The 27,782-nt window shown below is 35.4% G+C and overlaps 1 protein-coding gene across 3 annotated transcripts in view; it reads left to right on the top strand.

The window, feature by feature from the left end:
- The window catches only part of LOC110453785 (arf-GAP domain and FG repeat-containing protein 1-like), a 47,919-nt gene extending 20,354 nt beyond the window's left edge, over window positions 1–27,565 (top strand). Inside the window, exons 4-9 of one of the 3 annotated variants that reach the window (XM_021502935.1) lie at window positions 3,813–4,032; window positions 8,625–8,705; window positions 12,292–12,714; window positions 13,807–13,857; window positions 20,688–21,211; window positions 21,961–27,565. In XM_021502935.1, the coding sequence (XP_021358610.1) occupies window positions 3,813–4,032; window positions 8,625–8,705; window positions 12,292–12,714; window positions 13,807–13,857; window positions 20,688–21,211; window positions 21,961–22,014 (1,353 nt within the window). In that variant the 3' untranslated portion in view covers window positions 22,015–27,565. The remainder of the gene's footprint in view (window positions 1–3,812; window positions 4,033–8,624; window positions 8,706–12,291; window positions 12,715–13,806; window positions 13,858–20,687; window positions 21,212–21,960) is intronic. The other 2 variants (XM_021502937.1, XM_021502936.1) reach the window with 2 other exon arrangements.
- The last annotated feature ends 217 nt before the right edge of the window (window positions 27,566–27,782 follow it).

The following is a 27,782-nucleotide window of genomic DNA, read 5'->3' as shown; positions in this document are numbered from 1 at the left end:
AAAAAACATGTTCAACATGACAGTTGTTTTTGTAACACTTCCTTCCTGAAGGGTCAAATTCCATCATTGATAGTCCAAGTCTACTTAATAGAGATGAGCTGACTTTCTTAACCATATGATTTTGCTGTATATGAATCCTTGTCTATAGTGACCACCTCTGCCTGTCTTTGTCCCCATGATTGTGTAGACAAATCCCTGTCTATAGTGACCACTTCTGCCTGTCTTTGTCTCTAAGATTGTGAAGACAAATCCCTGTCTATAGTGACCACCTCTGCCTGTCTTTGTCCCCATGATTGTGTAGACAAATCCCTGTCTATAGTGACCACCTCTGCCTGTTTTTGTCCCTATGATTGTGTAGACAAATCCCTGTCTTTAGTGACCACCTCTGACTGTCTTTGTCCCTATGATTGTGTAGACAAATCCCTGTCTATAGTGACCACCTCTGCCTGTCTTTGTCCCTATGATTGTGTAGACAAATCCCTGTCTATAGTGACCACCTCTGCCTGTCTTTGTCCCTATGATTGTGTAGACAAATCCCTGTCTATAGTGACCACCTCTGCCTGTCTTTGTCCCCATGATTGTGTAGACAAATCCCTGTCTATAGTGACCACTTCTGACTGTCTTTGTCCTTATGATTGTGTAGACAAATCCCTGTCTATAGTGACCACTTCTGACTGTCTTTGTCCCTATGATTGTGTAGACAAATCCCTGTCTATAGTGACCACCTCTGCCTGTCTTTGTCCCTATGATTGTGTAGACAAATCCCTGTCTATTGTGACCACCTCTGCCTGTCTTTGTCCCTATAATTGTGTAGACAAATCCCTGTCTATAGTGACCACCTCTGTCTGTGTTCGTCCCTATAATTGTGTAGACAAATCCCTGTCTATAGTGACCACCTCTGTCTGTCTTTGTCCCTATGATTGTGTTGACAACTCCTTGTCTATAATGACCACCTCTACCTGTCTATTGTGTCCATGGTTGTGTAGACAAATCCCTGTCTATAGTGACCACTTCTGCCTGTCTTTGTCCCTATGATTGTGTAGACAACTCCCTGTCTATAGTGACCACCTCTGCCTGTTTTTCCAATTTTGTCTGTATGCAGTGAACACACCTAGATGAACCTACATATGTTTATATCAAAAACATCTACCTGTGTAAAGTATTCCTTTCTTCATATAGTGAACTCATCATATTTCAAAAGTCAAATGGTTACTATACGGAGATAGAATGATCATTATAGACAGGTAGTCATGATCAATACAGATTGATATATGTTCCTTTTACACAGGTAGAAATAATCATTATTGACATGCTTAGTTGTTAATTATAATTATTTCTACCTGTCTATAATGATCATTCTGTCTCTCTAAAGTGACCATTTACCTGTCTATAGTCATGTTTCTATTGTCAATAGTGACCACCTACCACCTGTAGTGATCATTTCTATAGCTACCTGTAAATTCTGCTGACACTAGCAACTACTACTAATTACTTTATATGTTTATACATTTAACATTCATATGATGGTTACTCACAGCAAACCTTTGCCGAGGGCTGGTGTGGTTTAAGGGAAGTGATGCATATAATTGGTCTTGAAAACTACAGTGGTAGTGTTTTATGTCTAATGACCACATGGCTGCAGTGTAATCAACATGGAAATAGACATGTCATCAGAAATTAGAAAACTTAAATGTATTAACAAAAACATCTCCTGCTTACTTTATAGAAACGTCATTGGGTGTTTTTAATCGCCCTGCTGACGTACATTCATGGACTGTTTATACTGTACCACTGCGTACGCGTTCATAAACAGATAATTAATTATTCTAGATTACGTTGAGTCTGCCTAACTAATGAAGGCATCAAGACATTCGTGGTAACATTTCAGAATTACAGAGAAGACTATTAGAACTCTATACCAGTTGTCAACAATGTCATAAAGGATATAATTAGTATCTGAAACATTAATAAGATTGATAAATAATTCGCGTAAACGTAACATGTTTTCCCCCAGTATAAACAACAATCGCTCAAGTTTTGTCACATTAAGAATGCTGTGCGGTTATTTTCTTGGTATGTGTACGCATAAATCGGGGTTTATGTCACGCTGTTGACATATATGTAAAGGATGCACCGAGGTCAAGCTGGGTCACCTGTGTGCTGATGTCACTCGTATAGTTACCTGTATTTGTGTGTCAAAATTCCAGTCAGTTTTCGCTTGTTTTGATATTAAAAATTAACAATATGGAAATTCAGTATGCGATGCTATAATTTAGATTTTCTTGTGTATAAGATTTGTTAATAAATTGTGATTTATATGAATATTCTGACACCTTGTATATAGCTATGTAAATCTCTTTGTCACTTATAAACCCAAAGTAAAGGGTGAAAGAACCAATAACAGACAGAAGCTGATACTTTTTGTATTTTATACATGATATCTTCCTCAAAGATAGACAACATAATATTTTTGTTAATTAATATGTACATGTACTTTTATACATGTTTCAAGCATGCATAATTCATGTCTGTAAAATGAAATTATCAAATTAATTTGCATGAGTAAATGTTTTTATTAAAATATCATGATTATAAGCTAACAATACATTAAGTAAACTAAAGATCGATTATGGGACAGTCAAAGTTTGGTTAGCTTTTTGTTTGGGTAATGTTTCTATGCAAACTGTATATTACATGGTACATTAACAAGGGTTGTTTTGACATGATGCGTGATATTTTATCACCCTCCGCCGTGATTTACCACAAGTATTGGGTCATTAATTTTGTTTTGACGAAGTGAGAAGTGCTGTAGTAAAAAAGACAAGGAAATGAAAAGTTACAGCACAAAGATGTATAGTGTGTGAAATACACACTAATGCATTAAATTGATACATGACTAGACATTCTAATTGTATATATGGTTTTTTTCATTTTGTCTGCCTCAACAATGTAAACAGGAAAAAATTGAGCAAATACTCCATTAACAAAAATGGAAGCATAATGTTTGCATTGTTACCTTAACAATACAAATTTACAGTTGGTCCTTTTTAGTTTAGATAATTTTGCTAATTATGAACTTCTATGTATTTTGATAAATGGTGCAGGAAATAGTTCTGTCACTGAATACAAGTTTCCTTGATGGTTGCAGCTATGTCAGTACTGTCAAAACTGTATGAAGGGTCCATGCATGGGAAGGTCAGAAAATGTTTCCTAAGCACATGTGGTCTCTTGATACAGGTTCAGTTTCAAAAATATTGATTGGGAACATTAAAAGTGGTCTCTTAACACAGGTGGTCTTTTAATTGAAGATATAGCACAAGCAGGCTTGAGATACTTTTCCTGAGTAAAGTTTTTGCAACACTGTCAATAAGCAACAGTTCTACTCTACTGTATAAAAGGGGACTAATTTGTGCAGTTAAAATTTCATGTATTTTCTTCAATATACGATTTATTTATTTGTTTATGGTGTAATGGCCCATTGACAAAATAATGTTATAGAAGGGTGGAAGTCAAACAAGGACGATCAGTTCAGAAAACAAAATTTAATGTAGAAGAGAAAAGTAACAGACAATTTTAGTGGCCTCATACATGCCACGTAATGATTTCTTTGGGCCAAATTGTTCTCCCAAGCTCAAACGAAAAGCATCTATGAAATTTTAAATGCTAATTCAACATATTCATTAGAAAAAGAACATCAATAGGGCATTATAAGGTTTTGCTTCTTAGATGTAGATAAGTCAGGGTAACCAAGAAATAGATCATTTATCAGTTGACTTTATTTGGTTACCCGATTTCATCCTTTGTCATTACAGGCACAGCCAGCAAAGCCACAGACAACTCCGGGTCCCATCACAGTACCTACGCCCACACAGCCCACCCCCACCCCAAAACAGGACCTGTCATTCCAGTCGCCAGGGCAACAGAGCCAATCGTCACAGTCATCAGGCTCAACCACCATGGACCTTCTTGGGGATTTAGGGGGTGATCCGTTTGCCTCGTCAGCCCCACCGCCGGCCCCTTCTTCAGGTGGAGGTGTGTATACCAGTTAGCTGCGGATGAGGTTGGACATTAATAGTATATGTGTTGATGGGTTGAAAATTTGTGGGTTTGACATTTTGTTTTTCCTCTTGTTTCTGACTAGGTGGATATGATTGATTCAATGTTTTTAATCAAGAGATGACAAACATATTTTATATATGTTGGTACATTAATTAAAAGTAAACAATTATAAAATATTTACAATTCACAAAAGTTAAAGTGACCTTTGCTTTTAAGATTTATTTCCTTCCTTGCAGACAGCTAAATAGAGTATGTGCAGTCTTCCTAGTTTATGGACTGGGGGAGGGGTGGAAGGTTGTCATATAAGATGATAGATATTAAGGCTTGTACATTTTATCCTGAACATCTATGTACATATATCACATGGTCAGTGTAAAATGGCTACCAGTGATAAAGACATGAGTGATTGAGTAACATACAACAGCTAGATACTGTCACTAAAATGTTAATTACAAATACCCCGGTAGTAATTGGTTGTTAATTACAAATACCCTGGTAGTAATTGGTTGTTAAAAACAAATACCCCGGTAGTAATTGGTTGTTAATTACAAATACCCCGGTAGTAATTGGTTGTTAATTACAAATACCACGGTAGTAATTGGTTGTTAATTACAAATACCCGGATAGTAATTGGTTGTTAATTACAAATACCACGTTAGTAATTGGTTGTTAATTACAAATACCCGGATAGTAATTGGTTGTTAATTACAAATACCCCAGTAGTAATTGGTTGTTAATTACAAATAACCCAGTAGTAATTGGTTGTTAGTTACAAATACCCTGGTAGTAATTGGTTGTTAGTTACAAATACCCCGGTAGTAATTGGTTGTTAGTTACAAATACCCGGGTAGTAATTGGTTGTTAGTTACAAATACCCCGGTAGTAATTGGTTGTTAATTACAAATACCCCGGTAGTAATTGGATGTTAATTACAAATACCCTGGTAGTAATTGGTTGTTTGTTACAAATACCCCGGTAGTAATTGGGTGTTAATTACAAATACCCCGGTAGTAATTGGTTGTTAATTACAAATACCTCGGTAGTAATTGTTTGTTAGTTACAAATACCCCGGTAGTAATTGGTTGTTAATTACAAATACCCTGGTAGTAATTGGTTGTCTTTTCACTGATCACCAATCATAACATACCTATATGTACACTCACATTGATGACGTCATTCTTATAGCACCAGGCTGCCAACTTTTAATTTATTAATTTATCAATTTTGCTCATATTTAAAGAGAAAAAAATCTCCTGTCAAATTCACCGAAATATGGCAAATTTGAGCTTGTTTTGACTTTAAAGATATAAATCACCTGTTTCATTTAAAGATGTTTGTTTATTATAATTGCCACACCTTTTTTCCTATCAGTAATTATATTCCCAGTAATTTCTAAACATTTTCTTCAGGTTGGTAAGTATGGATTATGAGAAGTTCTTTTTACACAACCAATAAAATGTTCTATGTGATGTTTCGATGACTTGTACGATATGTACACTGTCTCCTTCATCAGACAAATGACCAGTGAAGCACACAAAGGTGTAAAATGTGTACAAGTTGTCCATAAAATTGATGTTGATTTCGGCTATGCTGGAAAACATATGTACAATATTATATATGTATCGAAAAGACTCAATTCAGCTACCCTTTGTTAACACTTGGTCATAAATGTGCGAGACTCTTCTCGGGTTTCTGTGTCTTTCCGGTTTTCACCAAGGCGGACCCCAAGGCGGACCCCAAGTCGCCTACCTGTCTCTCCAATATACGACACGTCGCGGTAACTTTACAAATAATCCTAATTTTAAAAAAGTCATTCTTGCTTCAAGCCGTTAGGTTGATTTTTTTAAATTTAGAGGTAAGGAAACATATATTGACCACACCACGTCATAAAACAGTTAAACAAATTATAAAAGTGTAAGTAAAAAAAAAAAAGTCAAGTATTTAGCCTGATTCTACATCCTGCTGCGTAGATCACTGTGTATGTGTGGGCCCCATTGTTTATATAGCCTAGTTATCTTCATATATAGCTAAAACATTTTCAGCAGACAAACTCAAAGGAAATTTAAAATACAAAACAAAAACTATATAGGAATAGATTCAAAAGAAGAAATATATACATGTACAATAAAATTGGTTTGTGTTATATCGCTTAACATGATATTGCTTTTAGTCTTTATTTACAAATTAAAGCTGGTAAACTATTCAGCTGATATATATTGTGGGTGAATTCGTTAGATGTAGGCAGTGGTACCACAGTATGGTTGGCACCAATGTCTAACGACCGAAGTATTACGTGTTTAAGATTAGAGACTGTAGGAAAGCTACAGGTTCGGCTCGGGACTGACATAGATTAATATTGTTACCCAATACTTGCCATAACTCATTATTGAGAACAAACTTTAATTATAATACATTTACTATTACAGTCAGAGAACTTAACTCAATATTGAGAACAAAATATGCACTTTTATGTGAGGGGTGTACGGTGTTATTCATGCCCATAATTATTGTTTCCCTTCACTTTCACAATTCATTGTCATGACTAGTAGATTTTTATCAGAGTTTAAAAAAAAGCTCCGGTATGAAAAAACCTTGGATAAAATCGCTTTTCAGGATCCCAAGGTCAAGGCCAAGTTTACTATTGCTATATTTAGGTCAACCACAGTGTCAAGGGTGGCATACTTGTCTTACAGACATTTTCAAAATTTTAAAGAAATTTAAAAAAAAAAGTTTTTATCTGATGGTGAACACATTTTGTTCAAATGTTTAAAAAGTAAAACTCAATTTGTTTAAGAGAAAATTTGAATTAAGAATGGTTTGGAATTAATAGAGATAACCGGAGGAATGGTGCTTGTAGTTAAGATATTGTGTGAGTAAATAGGTCAGTGACCCTGATTGGTTGAAAATATGAATATTTTTTCTACACATTATATTTGAGGAACATGGTATAGAAGTATATGTACTTTTGATATTTTTCACAGAATTTCTGTTGTTAAAAAAGAGGTGATTATTTACAGTAGTGAAGTAAAAATGCCACAGAATGATACGTTTACTGGATTTGCCCAAATACCAAGGCTAAATATTGACGAATGATAGGACATACAGTGTGCACCGAGTTCCCTTGAAGTTTAGAAACACTTGATATCAAGATCTCAGATAAAAGGCACTATGAATGAAATCTACCCTTGATTGACGCCTATTACAGTACCAGATAGGGATAGAAGGATTGGTACATGAAACAATGGAGTACCACATTTCTACTGGTACAGAAAGTGGAGACACTTAGATAAGGTCTAGACTTTGTGTAAATAAAAGAACTTTTCTATCATCTGATGTTTTTTCCTAATTGTCCAAGATATATATAATCACATGCTAAAAATATAAAGTACCGGTATGTATGTTGTGTTTGACTTATATTTAAGTCAGCTCGTCACCATTAACTGTAATTAGTTCTTGTAGAGACATGGTGAATATTGGCTTATTGATTAAGTGTTTGGGTGAGTTCATTGGCTGTTAAGGAATCATTGAAAGTATTAAAATGACAAATAAGTAAGACATTTGGTTAGAGGGAAAGTATGACCTTGTATTCCCTAAGATGGTACTCTTTTAAATATTCAAAATTTTATATAAGAAATACATTGTTAGAGTCATTCTGTGTTTGTTAGATTCATTCTGTGTTTGTCAGTTTTCACAGGTATGTATTGACAAAACACATCTGCGTTTATATTGCAAGTTGATGAATCGTCACACAGGATCTATGCTAAATTTATAAATCAGAGACAGTTCTTGAGATTCTGTTATTACATTCCTGTTATTCAGTACAATTGATCGCAATCCATAACACATACATGTATTATCCCAAATCTTTAACCAGAAACATCTGACAGACTATACCTGGAGACTCATAGAAAACACAGTTAGAAGTGACTCAGCCTATTTACGATTAGGCTGTAGGGTCGGATCCCTCAGAAGCCGGGATGTGCTTTTGTCCTTGAGCAAGCTGAACATTTTTCCTTAAGTCATTGCCTCTAAGTCTCCTGCCTAGAATGAAGTATGTTGTCGTCTGGGTTAAGGTTATAACAGTTTCTGTACTGTTATATTAAGTTGGAAAGACACTATAAACGAGGTGTTGGAAACACAAACCCATGACAAGCAGAAAATGTATACAACCCCCAGCACCCATATAATTATGATCTTGACTGTTGCAAGGACGTAATACCCCAAATAAACTAACAACCTGCTGCACCCGTCTTTATACGACCCTATAAGAAGCTGTTGCAAGGATGTAAAACCCCAAATAAACATGTCAAACAACCTACAGCACAAACCCATCCATGCACACCTCATGCATGTGAAGGTACGAAAAGGGACCTCATTGTAAGGTTCACTGCCGAGTATACTGAGTGTCTGGAATACAGATATTTTGTATACATCACTTGTATTTTTAGTGCATTAGGTTAATTTATTCGACAATAGACTGGACGCCATAAAAATATTGTATACCTGCGAATAATGTATAATGACCTATATGTGTGGTGCTGACCTTTACTTGACCTTTATTTCAGGCGGGTTTGCAGATTTTAGCAACTTTAATAGCCAGTTCACAGCACCAGCACAAACCAGCCTCCCCTTCCAATCTAGCGGCAGTAAGTAGCCCTACCCAAACCTTCCTCACTCTACCACCTATATATATACCCGACCTCCACTCTCGGTGAAACTTCAAATCCAAATCCTTCCACATTCCTTTACATCAAGTTTCTGTACGACTTTTGTTTGAAGTGGCTTTATGTATCACCTGGGTGTATATTATTTAGTCTACATATAAAATAATGTTATATCATGTTTGATTTTTTTTAAATTAAAATTTGAAATGCATTACTTGATGGTAGCGGCATAGGTTAAACATTCTTATTCTCTTCGTTTCCTAAAATAATGTTTGTTGGAGTGTATAGATACATAGAAATTTAGGCCACTTAAGTTGTTACTTTGCAATTATTTGCAAAAAGTATCTAAGGCATGATTGTCAATTATCTCCCTTAATCCCAAGCTATCATCACATTCAATGATGTGTGAAAATAGGCAGAATTGATGTTGTTGCTGTGTTTTTGTGTGCTGATCTTTAGTTCCATACCTACCGCGGTATACCTGTGTATTACAGGGTACCTGAAATTGTCCTTAAAACATTCCTTTAAATTCATATCATTGCAAAAATGAACTTTAATTAGTTTCAAATAGTTCATAACCTTTGGTAAATACAAATAAAAAATGAAGAAGAAAACACATACATGAATCAGTCTGACTTAAGTACATGTGTACTGTATGAATCAGTCTGACTTAAGTACATGTGTACTGTATGAATCAGTCTGACTTCAGTACATGTGTACTGTATAAGTGTTTTTCCCCGACCAATTTGGGATTTTTTTTGCGGCACACGTGCAAAATTGGGAAAGTTTGGATGGTATAATACATAGAACCATGTTCTCACATAAAAAATTACTGATGAATTTTGAACTATTCAGACTTTATTTGCAGTGATTTTACTGCCGAATACAGGTGCTTTTCCCTTAATAGAAAAAGCCTTATTTCTTAAAATTCCCTACTTCAATACAAATAATGTAATTTTCCCAATTCATAAAGGAACAGACTGTTGTAAAATAGAGGTAACAAAAACACTGATTTGGAAAAATCCTCGTATATATTAGTAAGCAGGAAAACACTGGATGTATGCTGCAATAACAGTGGTTCCAGACAAATTTGGTGTATTTATCTCTCCAATGAACCAAAACCTTTCAGTTTCAGTTTTCAGATATATTGGATAGAAAATGTGTATGTTATGCAGTGAATGTTTTTCACCATGCATTACAGCTTATTAATAAAAAATCCCAGTGGATGTAAAAGTTAATAAATCACAGAGGATGTAAAAGCTAACAAATCCCAGAGGATATAAAAGCTAACAAATCCCAGAGGATGTAAAAGTTAACAAATCCCAGAGGATGTAAAAGTTAACAAATCCCAGAGGATATAAAAGTTAACAAATCCCAGAGGATGTAAAAGTTAACAAATCCCAGAGGATATAAAAGTTAACATATCCCAGATGATGTAAAAGCTAACAAATCCCAGTGGATGTAAAAGTTAACAAATCCCAGAGGATATAAAAGCTAACAAATCACAGAGGATGTAAAAGTTAACAAATCCCGGAGGATGTAAAAGCTAACAAATCCCAGAGGATATAAAAGTTAACAAATCCCAGTGGATGCAAAAGCTAACAAATCCCAGTGGATGCAAAAGCTAACAAATCCCAGTGGATGCAAAAGCTAACAAATCCCAGACGATATAAAAGTTAACAAATCACAGATGATGTAAAAGCTAACAAATCCCAGACGATATAAAAGTTAACATAACCCAGATGATGTAAAAATTAACAAATCCCAGTGGATGCAAAAGCTAAAAAATCCCAGAGGATGTAAAATTAACAAATCCCAGATGATGTAAAAATTAACAAATCCCAGATGATGTCAAAGTTAACAAATCCCCGCGGATATAAAAGTTAACAAATGCCAGAGGATGTAAAACTTAACAAATCCCAGAGGAGATAAAAGCTAACAAATCCCAGACGATATAAAAGTTAACAAATCCCCGCGGATATAAAAGTTAACATATCCCAGATGATGTAAAAGCTAACAAATCCCAGACGATATAAAAGTTAACAAATCACAGATGATGTAAAAGCTAACAAATCCCAGTGGATGCAAAAGCTAACAAATCCAAGATGATGTAAAAGTTAACAAACCCCCGAGGATCTAAAAGCTAACAAATAACAGAGGATGTAAAAGCTAAGAAATCCCAGATGATGTGAAAGTTAACAAATCCCAGATGATGTGAAAGTTAACAAATCCCACAGGATGTAAAAGCTACCAAATCCCAGAGGATGTAAAAGCTAAGAAATCCCAGATGATGTAAAAATTAACAAATCCCAGTGGATATAAAAGTTAACATATCCCAGATGATGTAAAAGATAACAAATCCCAGAGGACGTAAAAGTTAACAAAACCCAGTGGATGTAAAAGCTAACAAATCCCAGTGGATATAAAAGTTAACATATCCCAGATGATGTAAAAGCTAACAAATCTCAGAGGATATGTAATAGTTAACAAATCCCACAGGATGTAAAAGCTAAGAAATCCCAGATGATGTAAAAGTTAACAAATCCTAGAGGATATAAAAGTTAACAAATGCCAGAGGATGTAAAAGCTACCAAATCCCAGAGGATATAAAAGTTAACAAATCCCAGATGATGTAAAAGCTAACAAATCCCAGTGGATGCAAAAGCTAACAAATCCCAGAGGATGTAAAATTAACAAATCCCAGTGGATGTAAAAGCTAACAAATCACAGAGGATGTAAAAGCTAACAAATCCCAGAGGATATGTAATAGTTAACAAATCCCAGAGGATGTAAAAGGTAACAAATCCCAGAGGATGTAAAAGCTTTATGTTGTTATAGACTTATGTGTCTGGTATAAATTAATGACATACCTGCTAAATGACCCGCATCATTAAATGATTTTGCTGTTTCACAGACACCTGTACTTATTCTGTTGGAAAATAATGACGGCATGTTTAGGTCGCCCGAGTCACTCAGGTCACCTGAAACTACTGTCATTCGTCTGTCGTCTGCTGTCATGCGTTGTGCGTCACCCATAAATAATCAGATTTTCAACTTCGTCAGAAACTGTGTCTGTGGTGAAACTTAGTGGAAACCTCAGCCTCAGGTCAGGATCTGAATCTCAATTCTGGAGGTGGCTGACCCTTTAACCCCGAACACCTAACACCACCCAGGGGGCTCATTGGCGAGGCAATAAGGGGTCACAAAAATGTAAAATCTGAAACTAAATGGTGAATTTTTACCAATGCTGAGGCTGTGTATCAGAATCTATACTCCAGAAGGGCCCTAAAGTACCCTAAAAACTACTGTAGAAACCAGTGTGTACGATAAGGGTGATCTATATTTAGTAGCCTTGGTGTGTTGTACTAATCACATATTTAGTTGAAGATGGTACTTAGATTTACAGTTGATGTCAAGGTTTGGATACCATTTCAGAATTTGCTTTGTTGAAGGGTTCGGTTAAATTATCACCCATAACAAAAAAAATGATAAAAAAAATATATGTTCAGTTGTATTTCTTCACCACTTGATTTTGTAGTATTTATAATTTGTGTCTCCTTTGTTGCAGACACACTTTTTCCCATGGGAAGTTCAGCCCAGGATAAGCCTCCGACCACAGCTAACGGGGTTTTCTCTACTCCTCAGTCCACCCCAGCCTCTACACCTGCCTCTTCTGCGGCACAACAAGGGGGAGATAAGTATGCATCTTTGGCCGACCTATTCAGCTCGGACCCAGTAGCTACAACCCAGCCAAGTCCCTCGGTGGGCTGGACCGGTGGCTCTGGAGATAACGGGTCAGCCCTTAACTGGGGATCCGGAGGGGGTGGCAGCTGGGATGGATCAGGGGTCAAAAACACTCCGGCGCCGGCTCAGACCCCCACTACAGCAGTCAGCTGGAATAGCCAGCCAAACGCTGCGGCCAATACTGGCTTCAACTGGAACACCTCCTCCACCACAAATGCCACATCTTCCAACGCGTTTCCTAATGCAGGTGAGAACAGAAAGTCATGATCATTATATCTCGTTTAATTGCAAAAATCAAAACATGTAATCCATTTACTTTGGTTACTAGCACTTTCTTCTTGAACTGTTCCATTCTTCTCCATTATGTTTTTCCTACTAGATTTGTTTATTAATATTTAGTGTAGTAAGGTTGTGTTTTAGTCTTTTGTGATAAAAAAAAATAACCAAAGTAATCTTGATCAGCACATTGTGTGTCTGTTTAAAGTTACATAAATATACGGATGTTAAAAGGACAAAAGTTTCTTACTTATCTTCTATCTACTGTAATAAAGTCTAGGAATATAGTTATGGAAGACTCTTGAACTAAGGGAGATATTAACTCATTCACCCCTGAAATTTCATAATGAACTATTCCAACCTTTGAATTGGAAGAGTTCAAATGTGTCTTCAGGGGTGAATGAGTTAAATGTGTACAATTTAGCACAAATACATATGATAAATTGTATGTAAGACATTTTCATAGACAATAGATTTAAGGATATCTGTACCACTGCCTAAATCTGGAAATATGCATTAGATACTGTTTTTTTCTGACAAGGCTTATCATTTCTGAATCAACCCTTTCTATGAAAAAATGATGAAAAGATGAAATAAAAACATACTATAAACAACATTGTTCTGTGTGTAAAAACTTGGCCTGATTTTACCAGGATTGAAGCCTTCACCTGAGATTGTTATACTGTTACTCTAACCAACTGAGCTACACTGTACATGGTAATTAATGTTAGTACATGTACCTTGGCTTAAATGTGCTACAGTTATATCTAAAAAAATGCATTGGAACTCTCTAGTGTTTTGCCTGTAGTGGCACAGGGATCCTTAAGTGAGCAAAAAGTTGAATCAATCAGATTTGATCAGTATACTTTTACAGTTTTTTTTTTTATTATTAAGTTATAGTAATAATATAAAAAAAAACAGGTGCCTGGCAAAAAAGAATAGACCCAACCCTAAAAAGCAAAGTAGGGTTGTGTGTGTGTTATGTACTGACCTATGAAGTCTCTTTTATTTTGTTTGTAGAATTGTTTTTTATTTAAAATTTTGTTGTGTTTTGATTGGTCAGCCTCGCAGAGAGTCGGAAACCCAGGCAACCCCTTTATCTCGTCAGCATCTGGTACAGTACAGCTTGTTGGCCATGACACTGTCTTTACCGTCCTAGTTTATTGCATGGTTCATACGTTGGTTCCAAACTTGTTCATTGGTTTCTGAGTTTTACCTAACTACCTGTGACAAAAGTTCAATGATTTCGCCAGAGAAAAAGATATCACATGGGAATAGGGCATATATTATGAAGCTGGAATTAAGATTTTACTGATCTTCTTGTGTACAAATGATCAAAGCAAGCTTTGTCAGTGGCAGTTCCAGAGATTTATTCATAGGATTTGGGTTTGGTTGATCCTAAATTGAGGGGAAAAGATGGAAAAGGGGTGGGAGGATGTTCTTAGGATTCTGAATCTGCCATTTATGCTGCTGAGAGTTTTATATTTTCACATTAAATATCACTTCTAGAAATTTTGATGTAACTGATTGCCATCGAAATAACATAATTTCTGTCTGGTTTTTTAGTTGTTCACGCATATTTAGCCTGAAGGTCATATGACAGGTCACAGGTAGTTATTTGTGGTTATGCAACTGATTGAATTATTCTTGCCATTTATTCTACATTACTTGTATTTTGGTAGTATGATTTCTTTTCTAGTTCGTCCCTATATCCATGTACATGTACAAGCCTGGTCATGTTAGCCAATATGTACCTATATGTAGAAATACTGTCAAACAAAAAACCTATTAACACAATAACATGGTCGTCAACTTTGAAATCCTTTTATTTAAAATTATGTAAAAATACAGTACTAACAAGAATTGTAATTAGTCACATTTATCACTGCTAAATATAACACGGCTTCCTATCTAGAACTTATATATATATTTATTCAGTGATGTCTCTGTCAAATTGTATCGGTACACAATTCCTACAAGTAAACAAAAACAAATACAATGAAGTCAACAAAAATGAAAACCCAAACACAATGTCGATACAAAATAAATAACAGCACCCAAAGAGAAACAACAACATCATAACTCAATGTTTATACAAAAAAATGGCAACAGGACCAAGGAAACAACAAAAAAGAAAGGAAATATTTAATAACCTCATACAAAAATGGAGACATATGACACTTTCCATTTTATCCTTACCGATGATTTCAGGTAAATAAATCGCTACAATAATGGATTACCATTTGTCATAATTTGCTAGCATCGTTGCTGGCAATGTAAGAGGCATCATTGTAATGGTTGGTATCTTCACCTCTATAGCTAGTACTGCCAGTGCTGGTACTGCCGGCTAAATGGAAAGCATCCATAATTATACAGTGACAGTTTTATCCCGTAGAAAAGGACGCATATACAGTGACATTTAGGTTTTCTTTTTCTGGTTCTCTGAATGTTGATAATAATAATCAAGTTTATATACTTTACAGCAATTATGATACAAGTTATTACAACCTATATCAATCAGTCTTGTTGGCTCGGGTGTTAACACGCGGGGGGTCTTAATGTGGGAGGAAATTGGAGTGCCAAGTGGTCGGGCAGGTGAGCCCGTAACCTTTCACGACCAATCAGGGGGGAATTGAACCCCGGTCACCTTGGTGAAAGGCGAGTGTGTTATACACTGTGCCACCCAACCATCCTCTGAGTGTTGACGCCTTCCGTGATATGCGACATGAGAATCTTACTATTCTATATTTCATTTCTGTACTTCTATTTCCTACACAATCATGAACGACTTTCAAATAAATATGTTTCTCTGTGGAAATACTCCTTTACATTCAAACAAACACAGGAACATCACAAAGCCAGTTACTTTCCAAAATTGTAATTGCCGATTCTCATTTACAAAGAAAGGTTGTCTTCCTGAATTTGTAGGTATGTAGAGAGGTGATGTCCAGATAATGTGGGTTCATTAACGTTGGTTGGGTGATTCAGCGGGAGCTGACTAAACCAGTCACTATTCTCAACCTCATACTTGCCAACCTTGTGAAATTTTCATGGGGGAGGTTCCTTTTGCTCAAAGTTAAAACATAGATAAAACGTGTATATATACAACCCCAGGTTAAAAGTAACACTTCAGAATAGGATCTTTTTGGTTATTCTTTCTGATGAAAACATAAGATCTTAGTGTAAAGCAGTAGTTTGGCAAGTTTACTGAATGAAAATGTTCTTAGTCGAGAATCTCCTCCAAAATAGGGAGGGTTGGCAAGTATGCATTCTCACCATTCTATAGTGTACTGTACAGAAAATTGGGTTTAATTAAAAATCCATGGTGAAACATTTTTATACATACATAACAAGCTTGGAGGGATGTTCCAACCTTTGAATTGTATGTATAGATATGATTTCAGAGACTATGCAGGTAGTATGGTAGAGATGTTGTGTTGGAAATCATTTGTACCTTAGAAATCAGTTCTACATGTAGTACATGGACCTACTCAGATCAACAAATCTGCATTATTTTTAATTGAATATATTAAACATTATACACAAAATATATAAACAGGTTTTAATTGCATGTTTTTACATAGATAATCAATGTATGCATACATAATAATATACATATTGACAGAAAATAACATTCTCCATACATACCTCTGTATAATGTTATAGCTGTGCTTATACATACATTACACAAACAATGACATCTGTCATGATTACATGATGAAAAACAATGTATAAACTACTACAACACATGTATATATTAGCACAGATGTATTTATGCAATATTAGATTGAACACTTTGATGCAATATTGTGATTTTATCAGCTGAACCCTTGTCTTATCAATACATAAAACCCTTGCTGTCTGCGTGTTGACTGTTGAAATCCTTACTGTAGTTTCTTTAATTTCCATTTCAAATAATTTTAACTGCACTGTTAATTAAGACTTGAATCAAAAACTATTTCATACCTACATTTTGGAATAAAATTATCCAAAACTGCAATATATTTGAATACATTTTGCATTGGCTTTATGCAATTTGAATCTAAATGAGAAGATACAACTATGGTTTCTATTGAAGTATTTCATATGATTCTTATTTAATTTTGGACATTCAGCAGAAAAACCAGACACTTATCTGATTGGCTGTTCACTATTGCTTTATTGTGTATTGTCATGGTTACTGTCGCTATGGCTGTGCACAATATTTCTTTCTTTTTTCGGCCATCTTGTTGTCTATTGGTTTCCTCACCTGTCATTTAATTTTCATCCTACTTTATGTGGCAAAGAAATGTTACAATTTGTGGGAGAAGTTTGGTGACTCCGGGTTACACATATGGTACATTGTGTATTTATACCTTAGCATTGCATTGCAGCCCATGTTTTTAGTAGTAAAAAGGTGACAGTCCGTTACACTCAAGGAAAAGTTAAAAGTAAGTTATATAAACATGTATTAAAGATTACCAAATTTTGACTTTCCAGATTTTGTACCAAAAACAGTGATGAGGAACATCAAGATACATTTTTCTGATCATTTAAATCCTCACGGATAGAAAGTTTCAAAACATGTGTTACCCTCAAGTCTTGAATGTGAAACAAAACATATACCTATAGCTACAGAGTACCAGGTAGAGTTGGTACATTATACATTTACATATAGCTACAGACAGTACCAGGTAGAGTTGGTACATTATATATTTACCTATAGCTACAGATTACCAGGTAGAGTTGGTACATTATACATTTACCTATAGCTACAGACAGTACCAGGTAGAGTTGGTACATCATACATTTACCTATAGCTACAGATTACCAGGTAGAGTTGGTGCATTATACATTTACCTATAGCTACAGATCCAGAGTACCAGGTAGAGTACCATGGTACATTATACATTTACCTATAGCTACAGACAGTATCAGGTAGAGTTGGTACATTATACATTTACCTATAGCTACAGACAATACTAGGTAGAGTTGGTACATCATACTTTTACCTATAGCTACAGACAGTACCAGGTAGAGTTGGTACATTATACATTTACATATAGCTACAGATCCAGAGTACCAGGTAGAGTTGATACATTATACATTTACCTATAGCTACAGAGATTACCAGGTAGAGTTGGTACATCATACTTTTACCTATAGCTACATAGTACCAGGTAGAGTTGGTACATTATACATTTACCTATAGCTACAGAGTACCAGGTAGAGTTGGTACATTATACTTTTACCTATAGCTACAGACAGTACTAGGTAGAGTTGGTACATTATACATTTACCTATAGCTACAGACAGTACTAGGTAGAGATGGTACATTATACATTTACCTATAGCTACAGACAGTACTAGGTAGAGATGGTACATTATACATTTACCTATAGCTACAGACACTAACAGGGAGAGTTGGTACATTATACATTTACCTATAGCTAAAGATCCAGAGTACCAGGTAGAGTTGGTACATCATACATTTACCTATAGCTACAGACAGTACTAGGTAGAGATGGTACATTATACATTTACCTATAGCTACAGAGTACCAGGTAGAGTTGGTACATTATACTTTTACCTATAGCTACAGACAGTACTAGGTAGAGATGGTACATTATACATTTACCTATAGCTCCAGATCCAGAGTACCAGGTAGAGTTGGTACATTATACTTTTACCTATAGCTACAGACAGTACTAGGTAGAGATGGTACATTATACATTTACCTATAGCTACAGACACTAACAGGGAGAGTTGGTACATTATACATTTACCTATAGCTACAGACAGTATCAGGTAGAGTTGGTACATTTTACATTTACCTATAGCTACAGACAATACCAGGTAGAGTTGGTACATTATACATTTACCTATAGCTACAGACACTAACAGGGAGAGTTGGTACATTATACATTTACCTATAGCTAAAGATCCAGAGTACCAGGTAGAGTTGGTACATCATACTTTTACCTATAGCTACAGACAGTACTAGGTAGAGATGGTACATTATACATTTACCTATAGCTACAGATTACCAGGTAGAGTTTGTACAATATACATTAACCGATAGCTACAGAGATTACCAGGTAGAGTTGGTACATCATACATTTACCTATAGCTACAGACAGTACTAGGTAGAGATGGTACATTATACATTTACCTATAGCTACAGACAGTACAAGGTAGAGTTGGTACATCATACATTTACCTATAGCTGCAGACAGTACTAGGTAGAGTTGGCACATTATACATTTACCTATAGCTACAGAGATTACCAGGGAGCGTTGGTACATCATACATTTACCTATAGCTACAGAGATTACCAGGCAGAGTTGGTACATCATACTTTTACCTATAGCTACAGACAGTACTAGGTAGAGATGGTACATTATACATTTACCTATAGCTACAGACAGTACTAGGTACAGTTGGTACATCATACATTTACCTATAGCTACAGACAGTACTAGGTAGAGTTGGTACATTATACATTTACCTATAGCTACAGAGTACCAGGTAGAGTTGGTACATTATACTTTTACCTATAGCTACAGACAGTACTAGGTAGAGATGGTACATTATACATTTACCTATAGCTACAGACACTAACAGGGAGAGTTGGTACATTATACATTTACCTATAGCTACAGACAGTATCAGGTAGAGTTGGTACATTATACATTTACCTATAGCTACAGACAATACCAGGTAGAGTTGGTACATTATACATTTACCTATAGCTACAGAGTACCAGGTAGAGTTGGTACATTATACATTTTCCTATAGCTACAGACAGTCCTAGGTAGAGTTGGTCCATTATACATTTACCTTTAGCTACAGACAGTACTAGGTAGAGTTGGTACATTATACATTTACCTACAGATCCAGAGTACCAGGTAGAGTTGGTACATCATACTTTTACCTATAGCTACAGACAGTACCAGGGAGAGTTGGTACATTATACATTTACCTATAGCTACAGACAATACCAGGTAGAGTTGGTACATTATAAATTTACCTATAGCTACAGATCCAGAGTACCAGGTAGATTTGGTACATTATACATTTACCTATAGCTACAGACAATACGAGGAAGAGTTGGCACATTATAAATTTACCTATAGCTACAGATCCAGAGGACCAGGTAGAGTTGGTACATTATACATTTACCTATAGCTTCAGAGTACCAGGTACTTTTTACCTTCCAATATAGATACAAATTGTGCTTACTTTAGCATGAAAAAATCCAAAGAGAATTGTTTATATTTCTCCTGTACAATGTTGTACAAAGTATGTAAAGGTTACCTGTGACACATGGTATACAGTACATTTTCACCTGTGTACTATTTGTAGATTTTACCTGTACTAACATTACCTTAGCTTGTTAGATTACTTTATTGTGGTATGTGTAGTAAACTTTCAAAGCGATGCATTTCTGTATAGAGGGTTTCTCCTCCATAATGCTTTGACAGGCTGATTCTGATTGTATGTATTGAGAATGAGATGGCATGAGCTAGATTCTAATTTCTAGTCTAATATAAGTCCAATAACAAACTAATAAGGAAACATAAAAAATGTTGATTTAAAGTCAGAATTAAATATTTGAGGATGGGGGGGTTACTTTGTAATATTACTGATGTTGTTTATAATCATATAATTTTTGTTGAAATTTGTTCACAGGTGTCATTGTATGTTATTCTTATATGAATCAGTAAAACTGGAAACACCTGGAATATTTCCACATCAATAAATACATAATTCATGGCCAGTATCTACATTTATATGGAGTAGATCTGTTTGATTTCCCATATGTATGCTTTATCTTCTTAATACAACTTTCTTTTGTATATCCACTTATTCACAACTTTTTTGAAGAGCGTGTGTGGCATTGATTGATTCATTACAAGAATGTCTGTGATCATGATCTTATTGTGTTATGATGTGTATTTACAGGTGCAAACCCATTTGGTGGAGGATCAACCACAGTACCTGCACAGCCAGCTATGGGACCAGCCAGTAATCCATTCGGAGGAGCAGGGAGCCAGTCATTGTTTGGTGGTCAGACTCAGCCTACCCAGGCAGGGTTTGGCCAGCCAGCAATGGCCCCAGGATTTGGTCAGCAGCCACCCGCAACTTCCATGGGCGGATTTGCTCAGCCCCAGACATCAGCAGCTGGGGGCTTTGGTCAGTTTGGTGCAGTGCCGCCATCTAGTGGGATGGGTGGTGCACCTCAACAACAAGGTGGCACTAATTTCGGACAATTTGGAATGCAAAATGGTGGAGGCAATGTAGCTCCAGCCGCTGGGGGCTTTGGTGCATTCTCTCAGCCCCAGACCATGTCAAATTTTGGTAATGCCATGCCACCAGGACATTTTGATAACAAAATGGCGGGTATGTCAATTCAGCAACAAGGATTTGGGCCGGCAGCTGGAGGTGCAGGATGGGGACAGCCAGCGCCTACAGCCAACCCCTTCATGGTGGGTTACCACTCCCATAACCAACCTTGTCCTTATAGCTAGTCCAACAAACAACCTCTTCCTTGTAACTACTCCCACAAACAACCTCTTCCTTGTAACTAGTCACATAACCAACCTCTTCCTTGTAACTAGTCACATAACCAACCTCTTCCTTGTNCAACCTACTCCTTGTAACTAGTCACATAACCAACCTCTTCCTTGTAACTAGTCACATAACCAACCTCTTCCTTGTAACTACTCCCACAAACAACCTATTCCTTGTAACTAGTCACATAACCAACCTCTTTCTTGTAACTAGTCTCATAACCAACCTCTTTCTTGTACAATGTTGCTAGATCCACAACCAACCTCTTCCTTGTACAATGTAGCTAGTTCCACAACCAACCTCTTCCTTGTAGCTAGGTACCTTCCCCTAGATAACATCCAAATATTTAAGTATAGATATTATTTATCTGCATTTATGTAAAGGAGCTAAAATCTGTTTCAGTTTTCTGTGAGATTTATAAAATGAGTTGGACATTTCCTTTTAGGCAGTCTCTACCTATAACCATAGATGATTTACAGAGAACAAGTGTTCAAATTGGAATGGTTACTGGTACACCACTTAGGCTGTTTTCAATGCATGGAGTTATTACTTACCAAACTGTGATCTATAAAAATCCAGGAGACAAATGAAACACACAAGTTATTTAAGTAGATACGAGCCTAAAAGTGACATGTCTGATCAAATATTTATTTGTATTTTGCAGTCTGCAGCTTCCCAGCCTGTAGCCCCTTCGAGCAGCTCGAACCCGTTCTTGTGATTACCAAAGACAATAGTAGTTTTAACTGGACAAGAATCAAGTGACCATATATGTGATGGTAATGTAGATCAGGTCAGGTGATCAAGTCATGTGATCAAGTCATGTGGCCAGGCTTGTGACTGATACATTTGATGTCATGTGATCAGTCATATCTATGTTTGGGGTGCTTACGTTAAAGTGAGATCATCTCGAGGTGATGACCATACTTGCAACAAAGTCTCATCTGAATCCAATACATTATTCCTTTCCCAGCACTCAAGGTTGTGAAGGGGATGTGGAAAAATTGATATATGCCAGACATGGTAAAATGTAACAAGACTTTTGATTGGTCAATCCTCACATGATGAAATGTTACAAGAGTTTGGATCGGTCAATCCTCACATGATGAAATGTAACAAGAGTTTGGATTGGTCAATTCTCACCTGATGAAATGTAACAAGAGTTTGGATTGGTCAATTCTCACATGATGAAATGTTACAAGAGTTTGGATCGGTCAATCCTCACATGATGAAATGTAACAAGAGTTTGGATTGGTCAGTCCACTGACTTGATGATATTACACAAGACAAACATTTTGTACAAAGCCAGATATCAGATCACTGCATCATCATGCTACTTGTGTAAGGGTTTTTACTGTGCCAGATCAGCAGATCCAGATATCTACATACACGCGATCAAATTCTAGGATTGTGGACATTTGTTAGTGTGCTAGCGTTTATTGCCTGTTTAATTTGGGGAGAGTAAATTTATTTATTGCAAGATTTGCTGCTTCAACCCTTGGATGGCTGAGCATCTAGGTGTCAGAATGATTCAACAGTCGATGTGTCGCTAATAGAATGACACTGTAGTATAGAATTACTCAACCTGAGGGCGACTCAGATAGAGGATTAACTGAGGCATATAGTGACTGTAGTCTTGAATGACTTGGGATGGGAGGTCACTGACTCTCAGGCAGAGTGACATGATTGGCTGAGCTTTTTGGATGGAAGGCGAAATCAGACAGTAGAATGACTCAGAAGGGAAAGCAACAGCAACCTCCACAAGAAGAGCTGATGAGGAACAAAATTAGACTCATTTTACACGGGACAAGTCGTATGGTTGTTGATATTGTGATGTTTGAACACTAGGTGATATTTGAGTGCAATGATTAGAAATATTGTAGAGTTATCTTCCTTACAACTACTTCAGGCATCGTTCTATAGAGTGTGGCATTATAATTAAGGAACAAAGGAAACGTAGTACATGTACATGTTTATGCAAACTGTGGATTTTATTATTTCTTACTTTATGAAATATTTATACTGGAACCACGATTATCTTGGTTATAAAGCCGATGACATAAAGGAATTTCTGAAATAAGTAGGAAAAGTAATTTAAAAAATAAACCTGTTTGTTGAGGAAAAACATGTCTCCCATATTTTTTCTCGGAGCATGTTCAAAGTAACGTGGATCAAATTTGGGGGGACGTACAATTTCAAATTTAGAATACTAGCCTGTAGGTTGATTTTGAACTGTTGTACTTGTCTAACCTATATTTACTAGCCCCCGGCGTCGCGGGGGGGGGGGGGGGGGGGGGGTTGGATTGTACATTGCAGATAGTTGATACCAACAGGATATTACCTGTTAATCATCTAGGATGTTATAACAGTATTGTACATGTTTACACTTATTCTTTGTACTCACTTTAAAATGTATTGAAAGTATTCATGAAGTATTTATTGCTTGTTTTAACAAACGCATAAATGAAAGAATATGTTATATTCTCTCAAAGATATTGACACAGGAACAATTGCGTTGTATTATGTGGGATAATTACGGTAAATACACGAAGGTTAGCAGTCTTATATAAGACCCATTATTTACCCGCTCCACTCAAATGAACACCAGAGGAAACACACGGGGAAGTGCTTTTAACGTAAGCATTGGTCTATTGTAGACGGCTACACAAGACGTAACTTAAAACTCCTTCTACAAAACAGGTACCAGCGTGATTTATAGTGAGCTTATTTCATAATTTTGTTTGCATATTTATTTCTGTAGAGTGTGATGAAAATTGATTTAAATTGAACAATTTTATAATTCAGCTGCCTAGTTTTCACCTTTAACATTGTCATCAGTATTCATTATCGTATTGAAATGGATAAAAATCCATTATCAGATCCATTGTGAAAGTACATTTGTAGGTCATTCATATTTCCAACATCATGTGTTATACCTTTTAAAGATTTGATAAAAATTGTACATTAACAGATTTAAAACAATCAAATATAAGTTGAAATACAACACTTTGTACATTACTTTGTTTAAACTACACTCTTTTAAAAAAAAAGTTACCTGTACAGTCCAGAATGTTTAGATGGAATGTACTGTATTGCATTGCAGTATTATAGTATTAAATTTATATTCTAAAATTTGAATACAAGTTTACATTTATTTAAAGGTACAATAAAGAAGGAAAATATTTGATCAGTGCAAAGGTAAAGATTTATATTTGATATTCAAAAATACAAAATTCTCAATTGCAAACAATACTTTACATTGATCATTTTAATTAAGCATATCAGAAAACATTTGACTTAAAATGTCTTATTAATAAAACAAAAACATTTGACTAACACCATGAAACTGCAGCAGGGAATTCTGGGAAATGTTAATATATGGGAGGTTTTGCATGGGATATTAATATGTAGAGACAATCTAATAACAGAGTTATTACACAGGCCGTGAAAGTAGAATTAGAAATTAATTTGTGAGTGAAAAACTTGCATGGGACCATTTACTATTTCTGTTACAGCCAGCAACCTGTAGTACACACTTCTACATTTGGGTAGAAATATGCAGATAGGAAAACCTGGTTTGATTTTCACATGTTGATGTAATAAATTTGTCAACATACAGTTGTTTAGTTTTTTTAGAGATGTACATATTATAGAATGGGTAATGCTGAACTATATACATTACAGTATATCTGATAGCAGTCCGACATTACACCATAGTTGTCATAACAAGGTAAACATGTTAATTACCTACCCCGACAGTGTTAGAGGTTGACACGGCAAGATACTTTTGACAGGCACTGTGTCGCAGTTGGCAATATCAGGTAGCATTACAAAGGGAGATAATTCAATAATGGACAAGCGAATTAGATTATAAAGGGAGATAATTCCACTTTGGACAGGTGATTTATGTTTTTGTTGGTGTTGTAAGCTGCCTGTATTCTGCTGGTATTTGTCTTTGTTATATGTTGTTATTCCTACACTTCATTTAACTTCAATTTTTTTTGTAGGAAAGTCTTTATACATGGCATTGAAAATTAGTACCTCATATATAAAAGATCAATTGATAAAAATAAAAGACACAAATTGTCGATTGACAATAAACAAATATTTCTTACATGTACACAAATTAGCAGGTAAGAAGTAAACCAGATTTGTTAACAGTTTGATAAATTTGATGGTATAACATTTTAAGACGTCCCTTGTTAATTGTATGTAGCTTAAACAAATCCTTATAAGACCCTTACATTAGAAATGAATTCATAATTTACATTTTGTTTTTAAATTTTAATCCCATTATGTTATTTTGTTTGTGTGTTGTTTATCAATTTAACTGATATAATTGATCAGGTTTTGAATACGGTTACAAATTCATATATTAAAGACCTGATATTGTCCTTAAATTATTTTAACTAGAAAAGAAATATGTGTTGTAGGTTTCAATATGACGAACATCAGACAAACGGTGTAAAAAAAAATATTGGCTTAATGATCATTAAACCAATGGTTATTTTTTCTCTGTACTGTCAATGAAGCATTTAAGGGTACATGTTACTTTGAATATTAGACCCGTTAATTCTGACGTCATCAACATTTAAAATCACAACAATAATTTCATAATTCAAAAGTGTCCATATGAAGTTTTCCGTTCAAGTGTGTCACCTTTATTTCAACTGGTCTTATAATTACCAACTGGCAATTTTCTTAAATGCGGAACTCTCTTGGAATGGAGATTCATTCACAGTAAGGTAGCATATTACCTTAAATACAATTTAACTGATGATCACATATGCTTTGATTTAAGTTGTAGAAGGTGTATCTTTTCTGTATTATCAAATCAATACCTGCAGTTTAAGAAATGTATAATAAAATTAATCTACGGATGTTAAACATAGCTATATCTTTTTAGATTAAATTCTAATGATGAATGATTTTGGTAAAGATGGATGTTCATGTTGAATCTGAAATCCTTATAAACAATAGAATTGATGGCTTGTATTTATTTCTGTACAAATTAAACACGAGTATTGTAGTTTATGAATTATAAATGTATGAAGAGCAATAATTTTTATATTGTTTAAAAATTTATTGTCAATTAAATTTTTCTTGATCTATCTACTGTAGGTAGCATTAATTAATTGTATTTGTTGTGTAAAGGTTTGTGATATGTATGAATAATCTTTGCTTCTGCAGTTATGTCAAATTTGAATTATAGTAACTACAACTGACTTTTTTTTTAATTTTGGGAGTCATTATATCAATGCTATTACAAAAAGAAGTCTTGGACTTGTGCTTTCTGTAGCGAACGGAGTACAGAAGTCTGCTAGAGTATCTCTTAGTAAATGGATCCATCAATATTTAAATAATGACACTCTGGACTCCTGAAAAAAAGAGCTTCAAAACTCGCTGAACATCATTTGGGAAAACATAGATCTGGAAATGTATCTTGTTGGTAAAGAAGTGTACTTTGTAGTCCTTGTTGGTAAAATCTTATGCACACGTATGTAATTTCAAAACTTTTGGGTGGTACAAAACTAGATATACATTATCATGAGAGGAGTGTGTACGAATCTGTGAGAACTATAGGGATGGAAATGGAATGTTTCAGTCCACGATAAGGAGAATTAAGGGAGAATTTCTGTGTCGTAGGAGGATGTTAGTGTGACGTACCTAGACATGATTTTACTTCCACAGATGTGCTATGGAGCCTACCCTATGTGTAATCCGTGTATTGGGTAGGAGACTTTACACCTTGGGACGGTGAGCTGTTGTGTAATTAAACACTATAGCATTCATTATACATGTAAGGCTATGATAAAAATTCACACAAAAAAATGATTTTTTTTTACTGAAATCTTAGTCTAGAGTTTGGGAGAATAGTATTTGCTCTGGTGATTATATTTGACCAATCAAAATTCTTCTTCTAAAAGCTCCAATAAATGGAGAACTTTTTCAGTTTATTGCAAAATTAAGGAAAACTAGAGACAATTTTCCAATAAAATGACAACATTTATACCAGTGAATGCATCTGTAAACACGTTGTAATATATACGATTTTAATTGCGAGGCAGTGATAGTGTGCATAGTTTCTAGCCTCCATGTTGCTTGATGTTTTGTCTGTGCTGTTGGTTTCTTCACTTTTTATGTAATTACTCATTCCAAAGACATTATTTTATTTGTATTTAAATACTATGTACATACCTGTATGTAAAATAATCACAACCACTGTTACATTGGATACTCATGTACCAAATAAATCTATCATGTCAATTATACAACTGTCTTGTTGCTTTGTTTACACGGTATAATTAGAGTGCCCTGTACAACAGAGTATTTTCACCTAGTCAACCTTTCGCCCGTAGCTGTAAACGACCATAGCTGTAAACGTCCATATTTGCCCAGTTTCAATTTCACCCTATGCATTTAAATACTCGTTTTATGATGTCGTTTACTTATGTTTGCTATAAGGATAAATTTGCCTTCATTACGAAG

Source organism: Mizuhopecten yessoensis, unplaced genomic scaffold (assembly GCF_002113885.1).
Source record: "Mizuhopecten yessoensis strain PY_sf001 unplaced genomic scaffold, ASM211388v2 scaffold7507, whole genome shotgun sequence".
Lineage (NCBI taxonomy): Eukaryota > Metazoa > Mollusca > Bivalvia > Pectinida > Pectinidae > Mizuhopecten > Mizuhopecten yessoensis.
The sequence above is the reverse complement of the archived record's forward strand: the minus strand, read 5'-3'. Positions and strand labels throughout refer to the sequence as shown.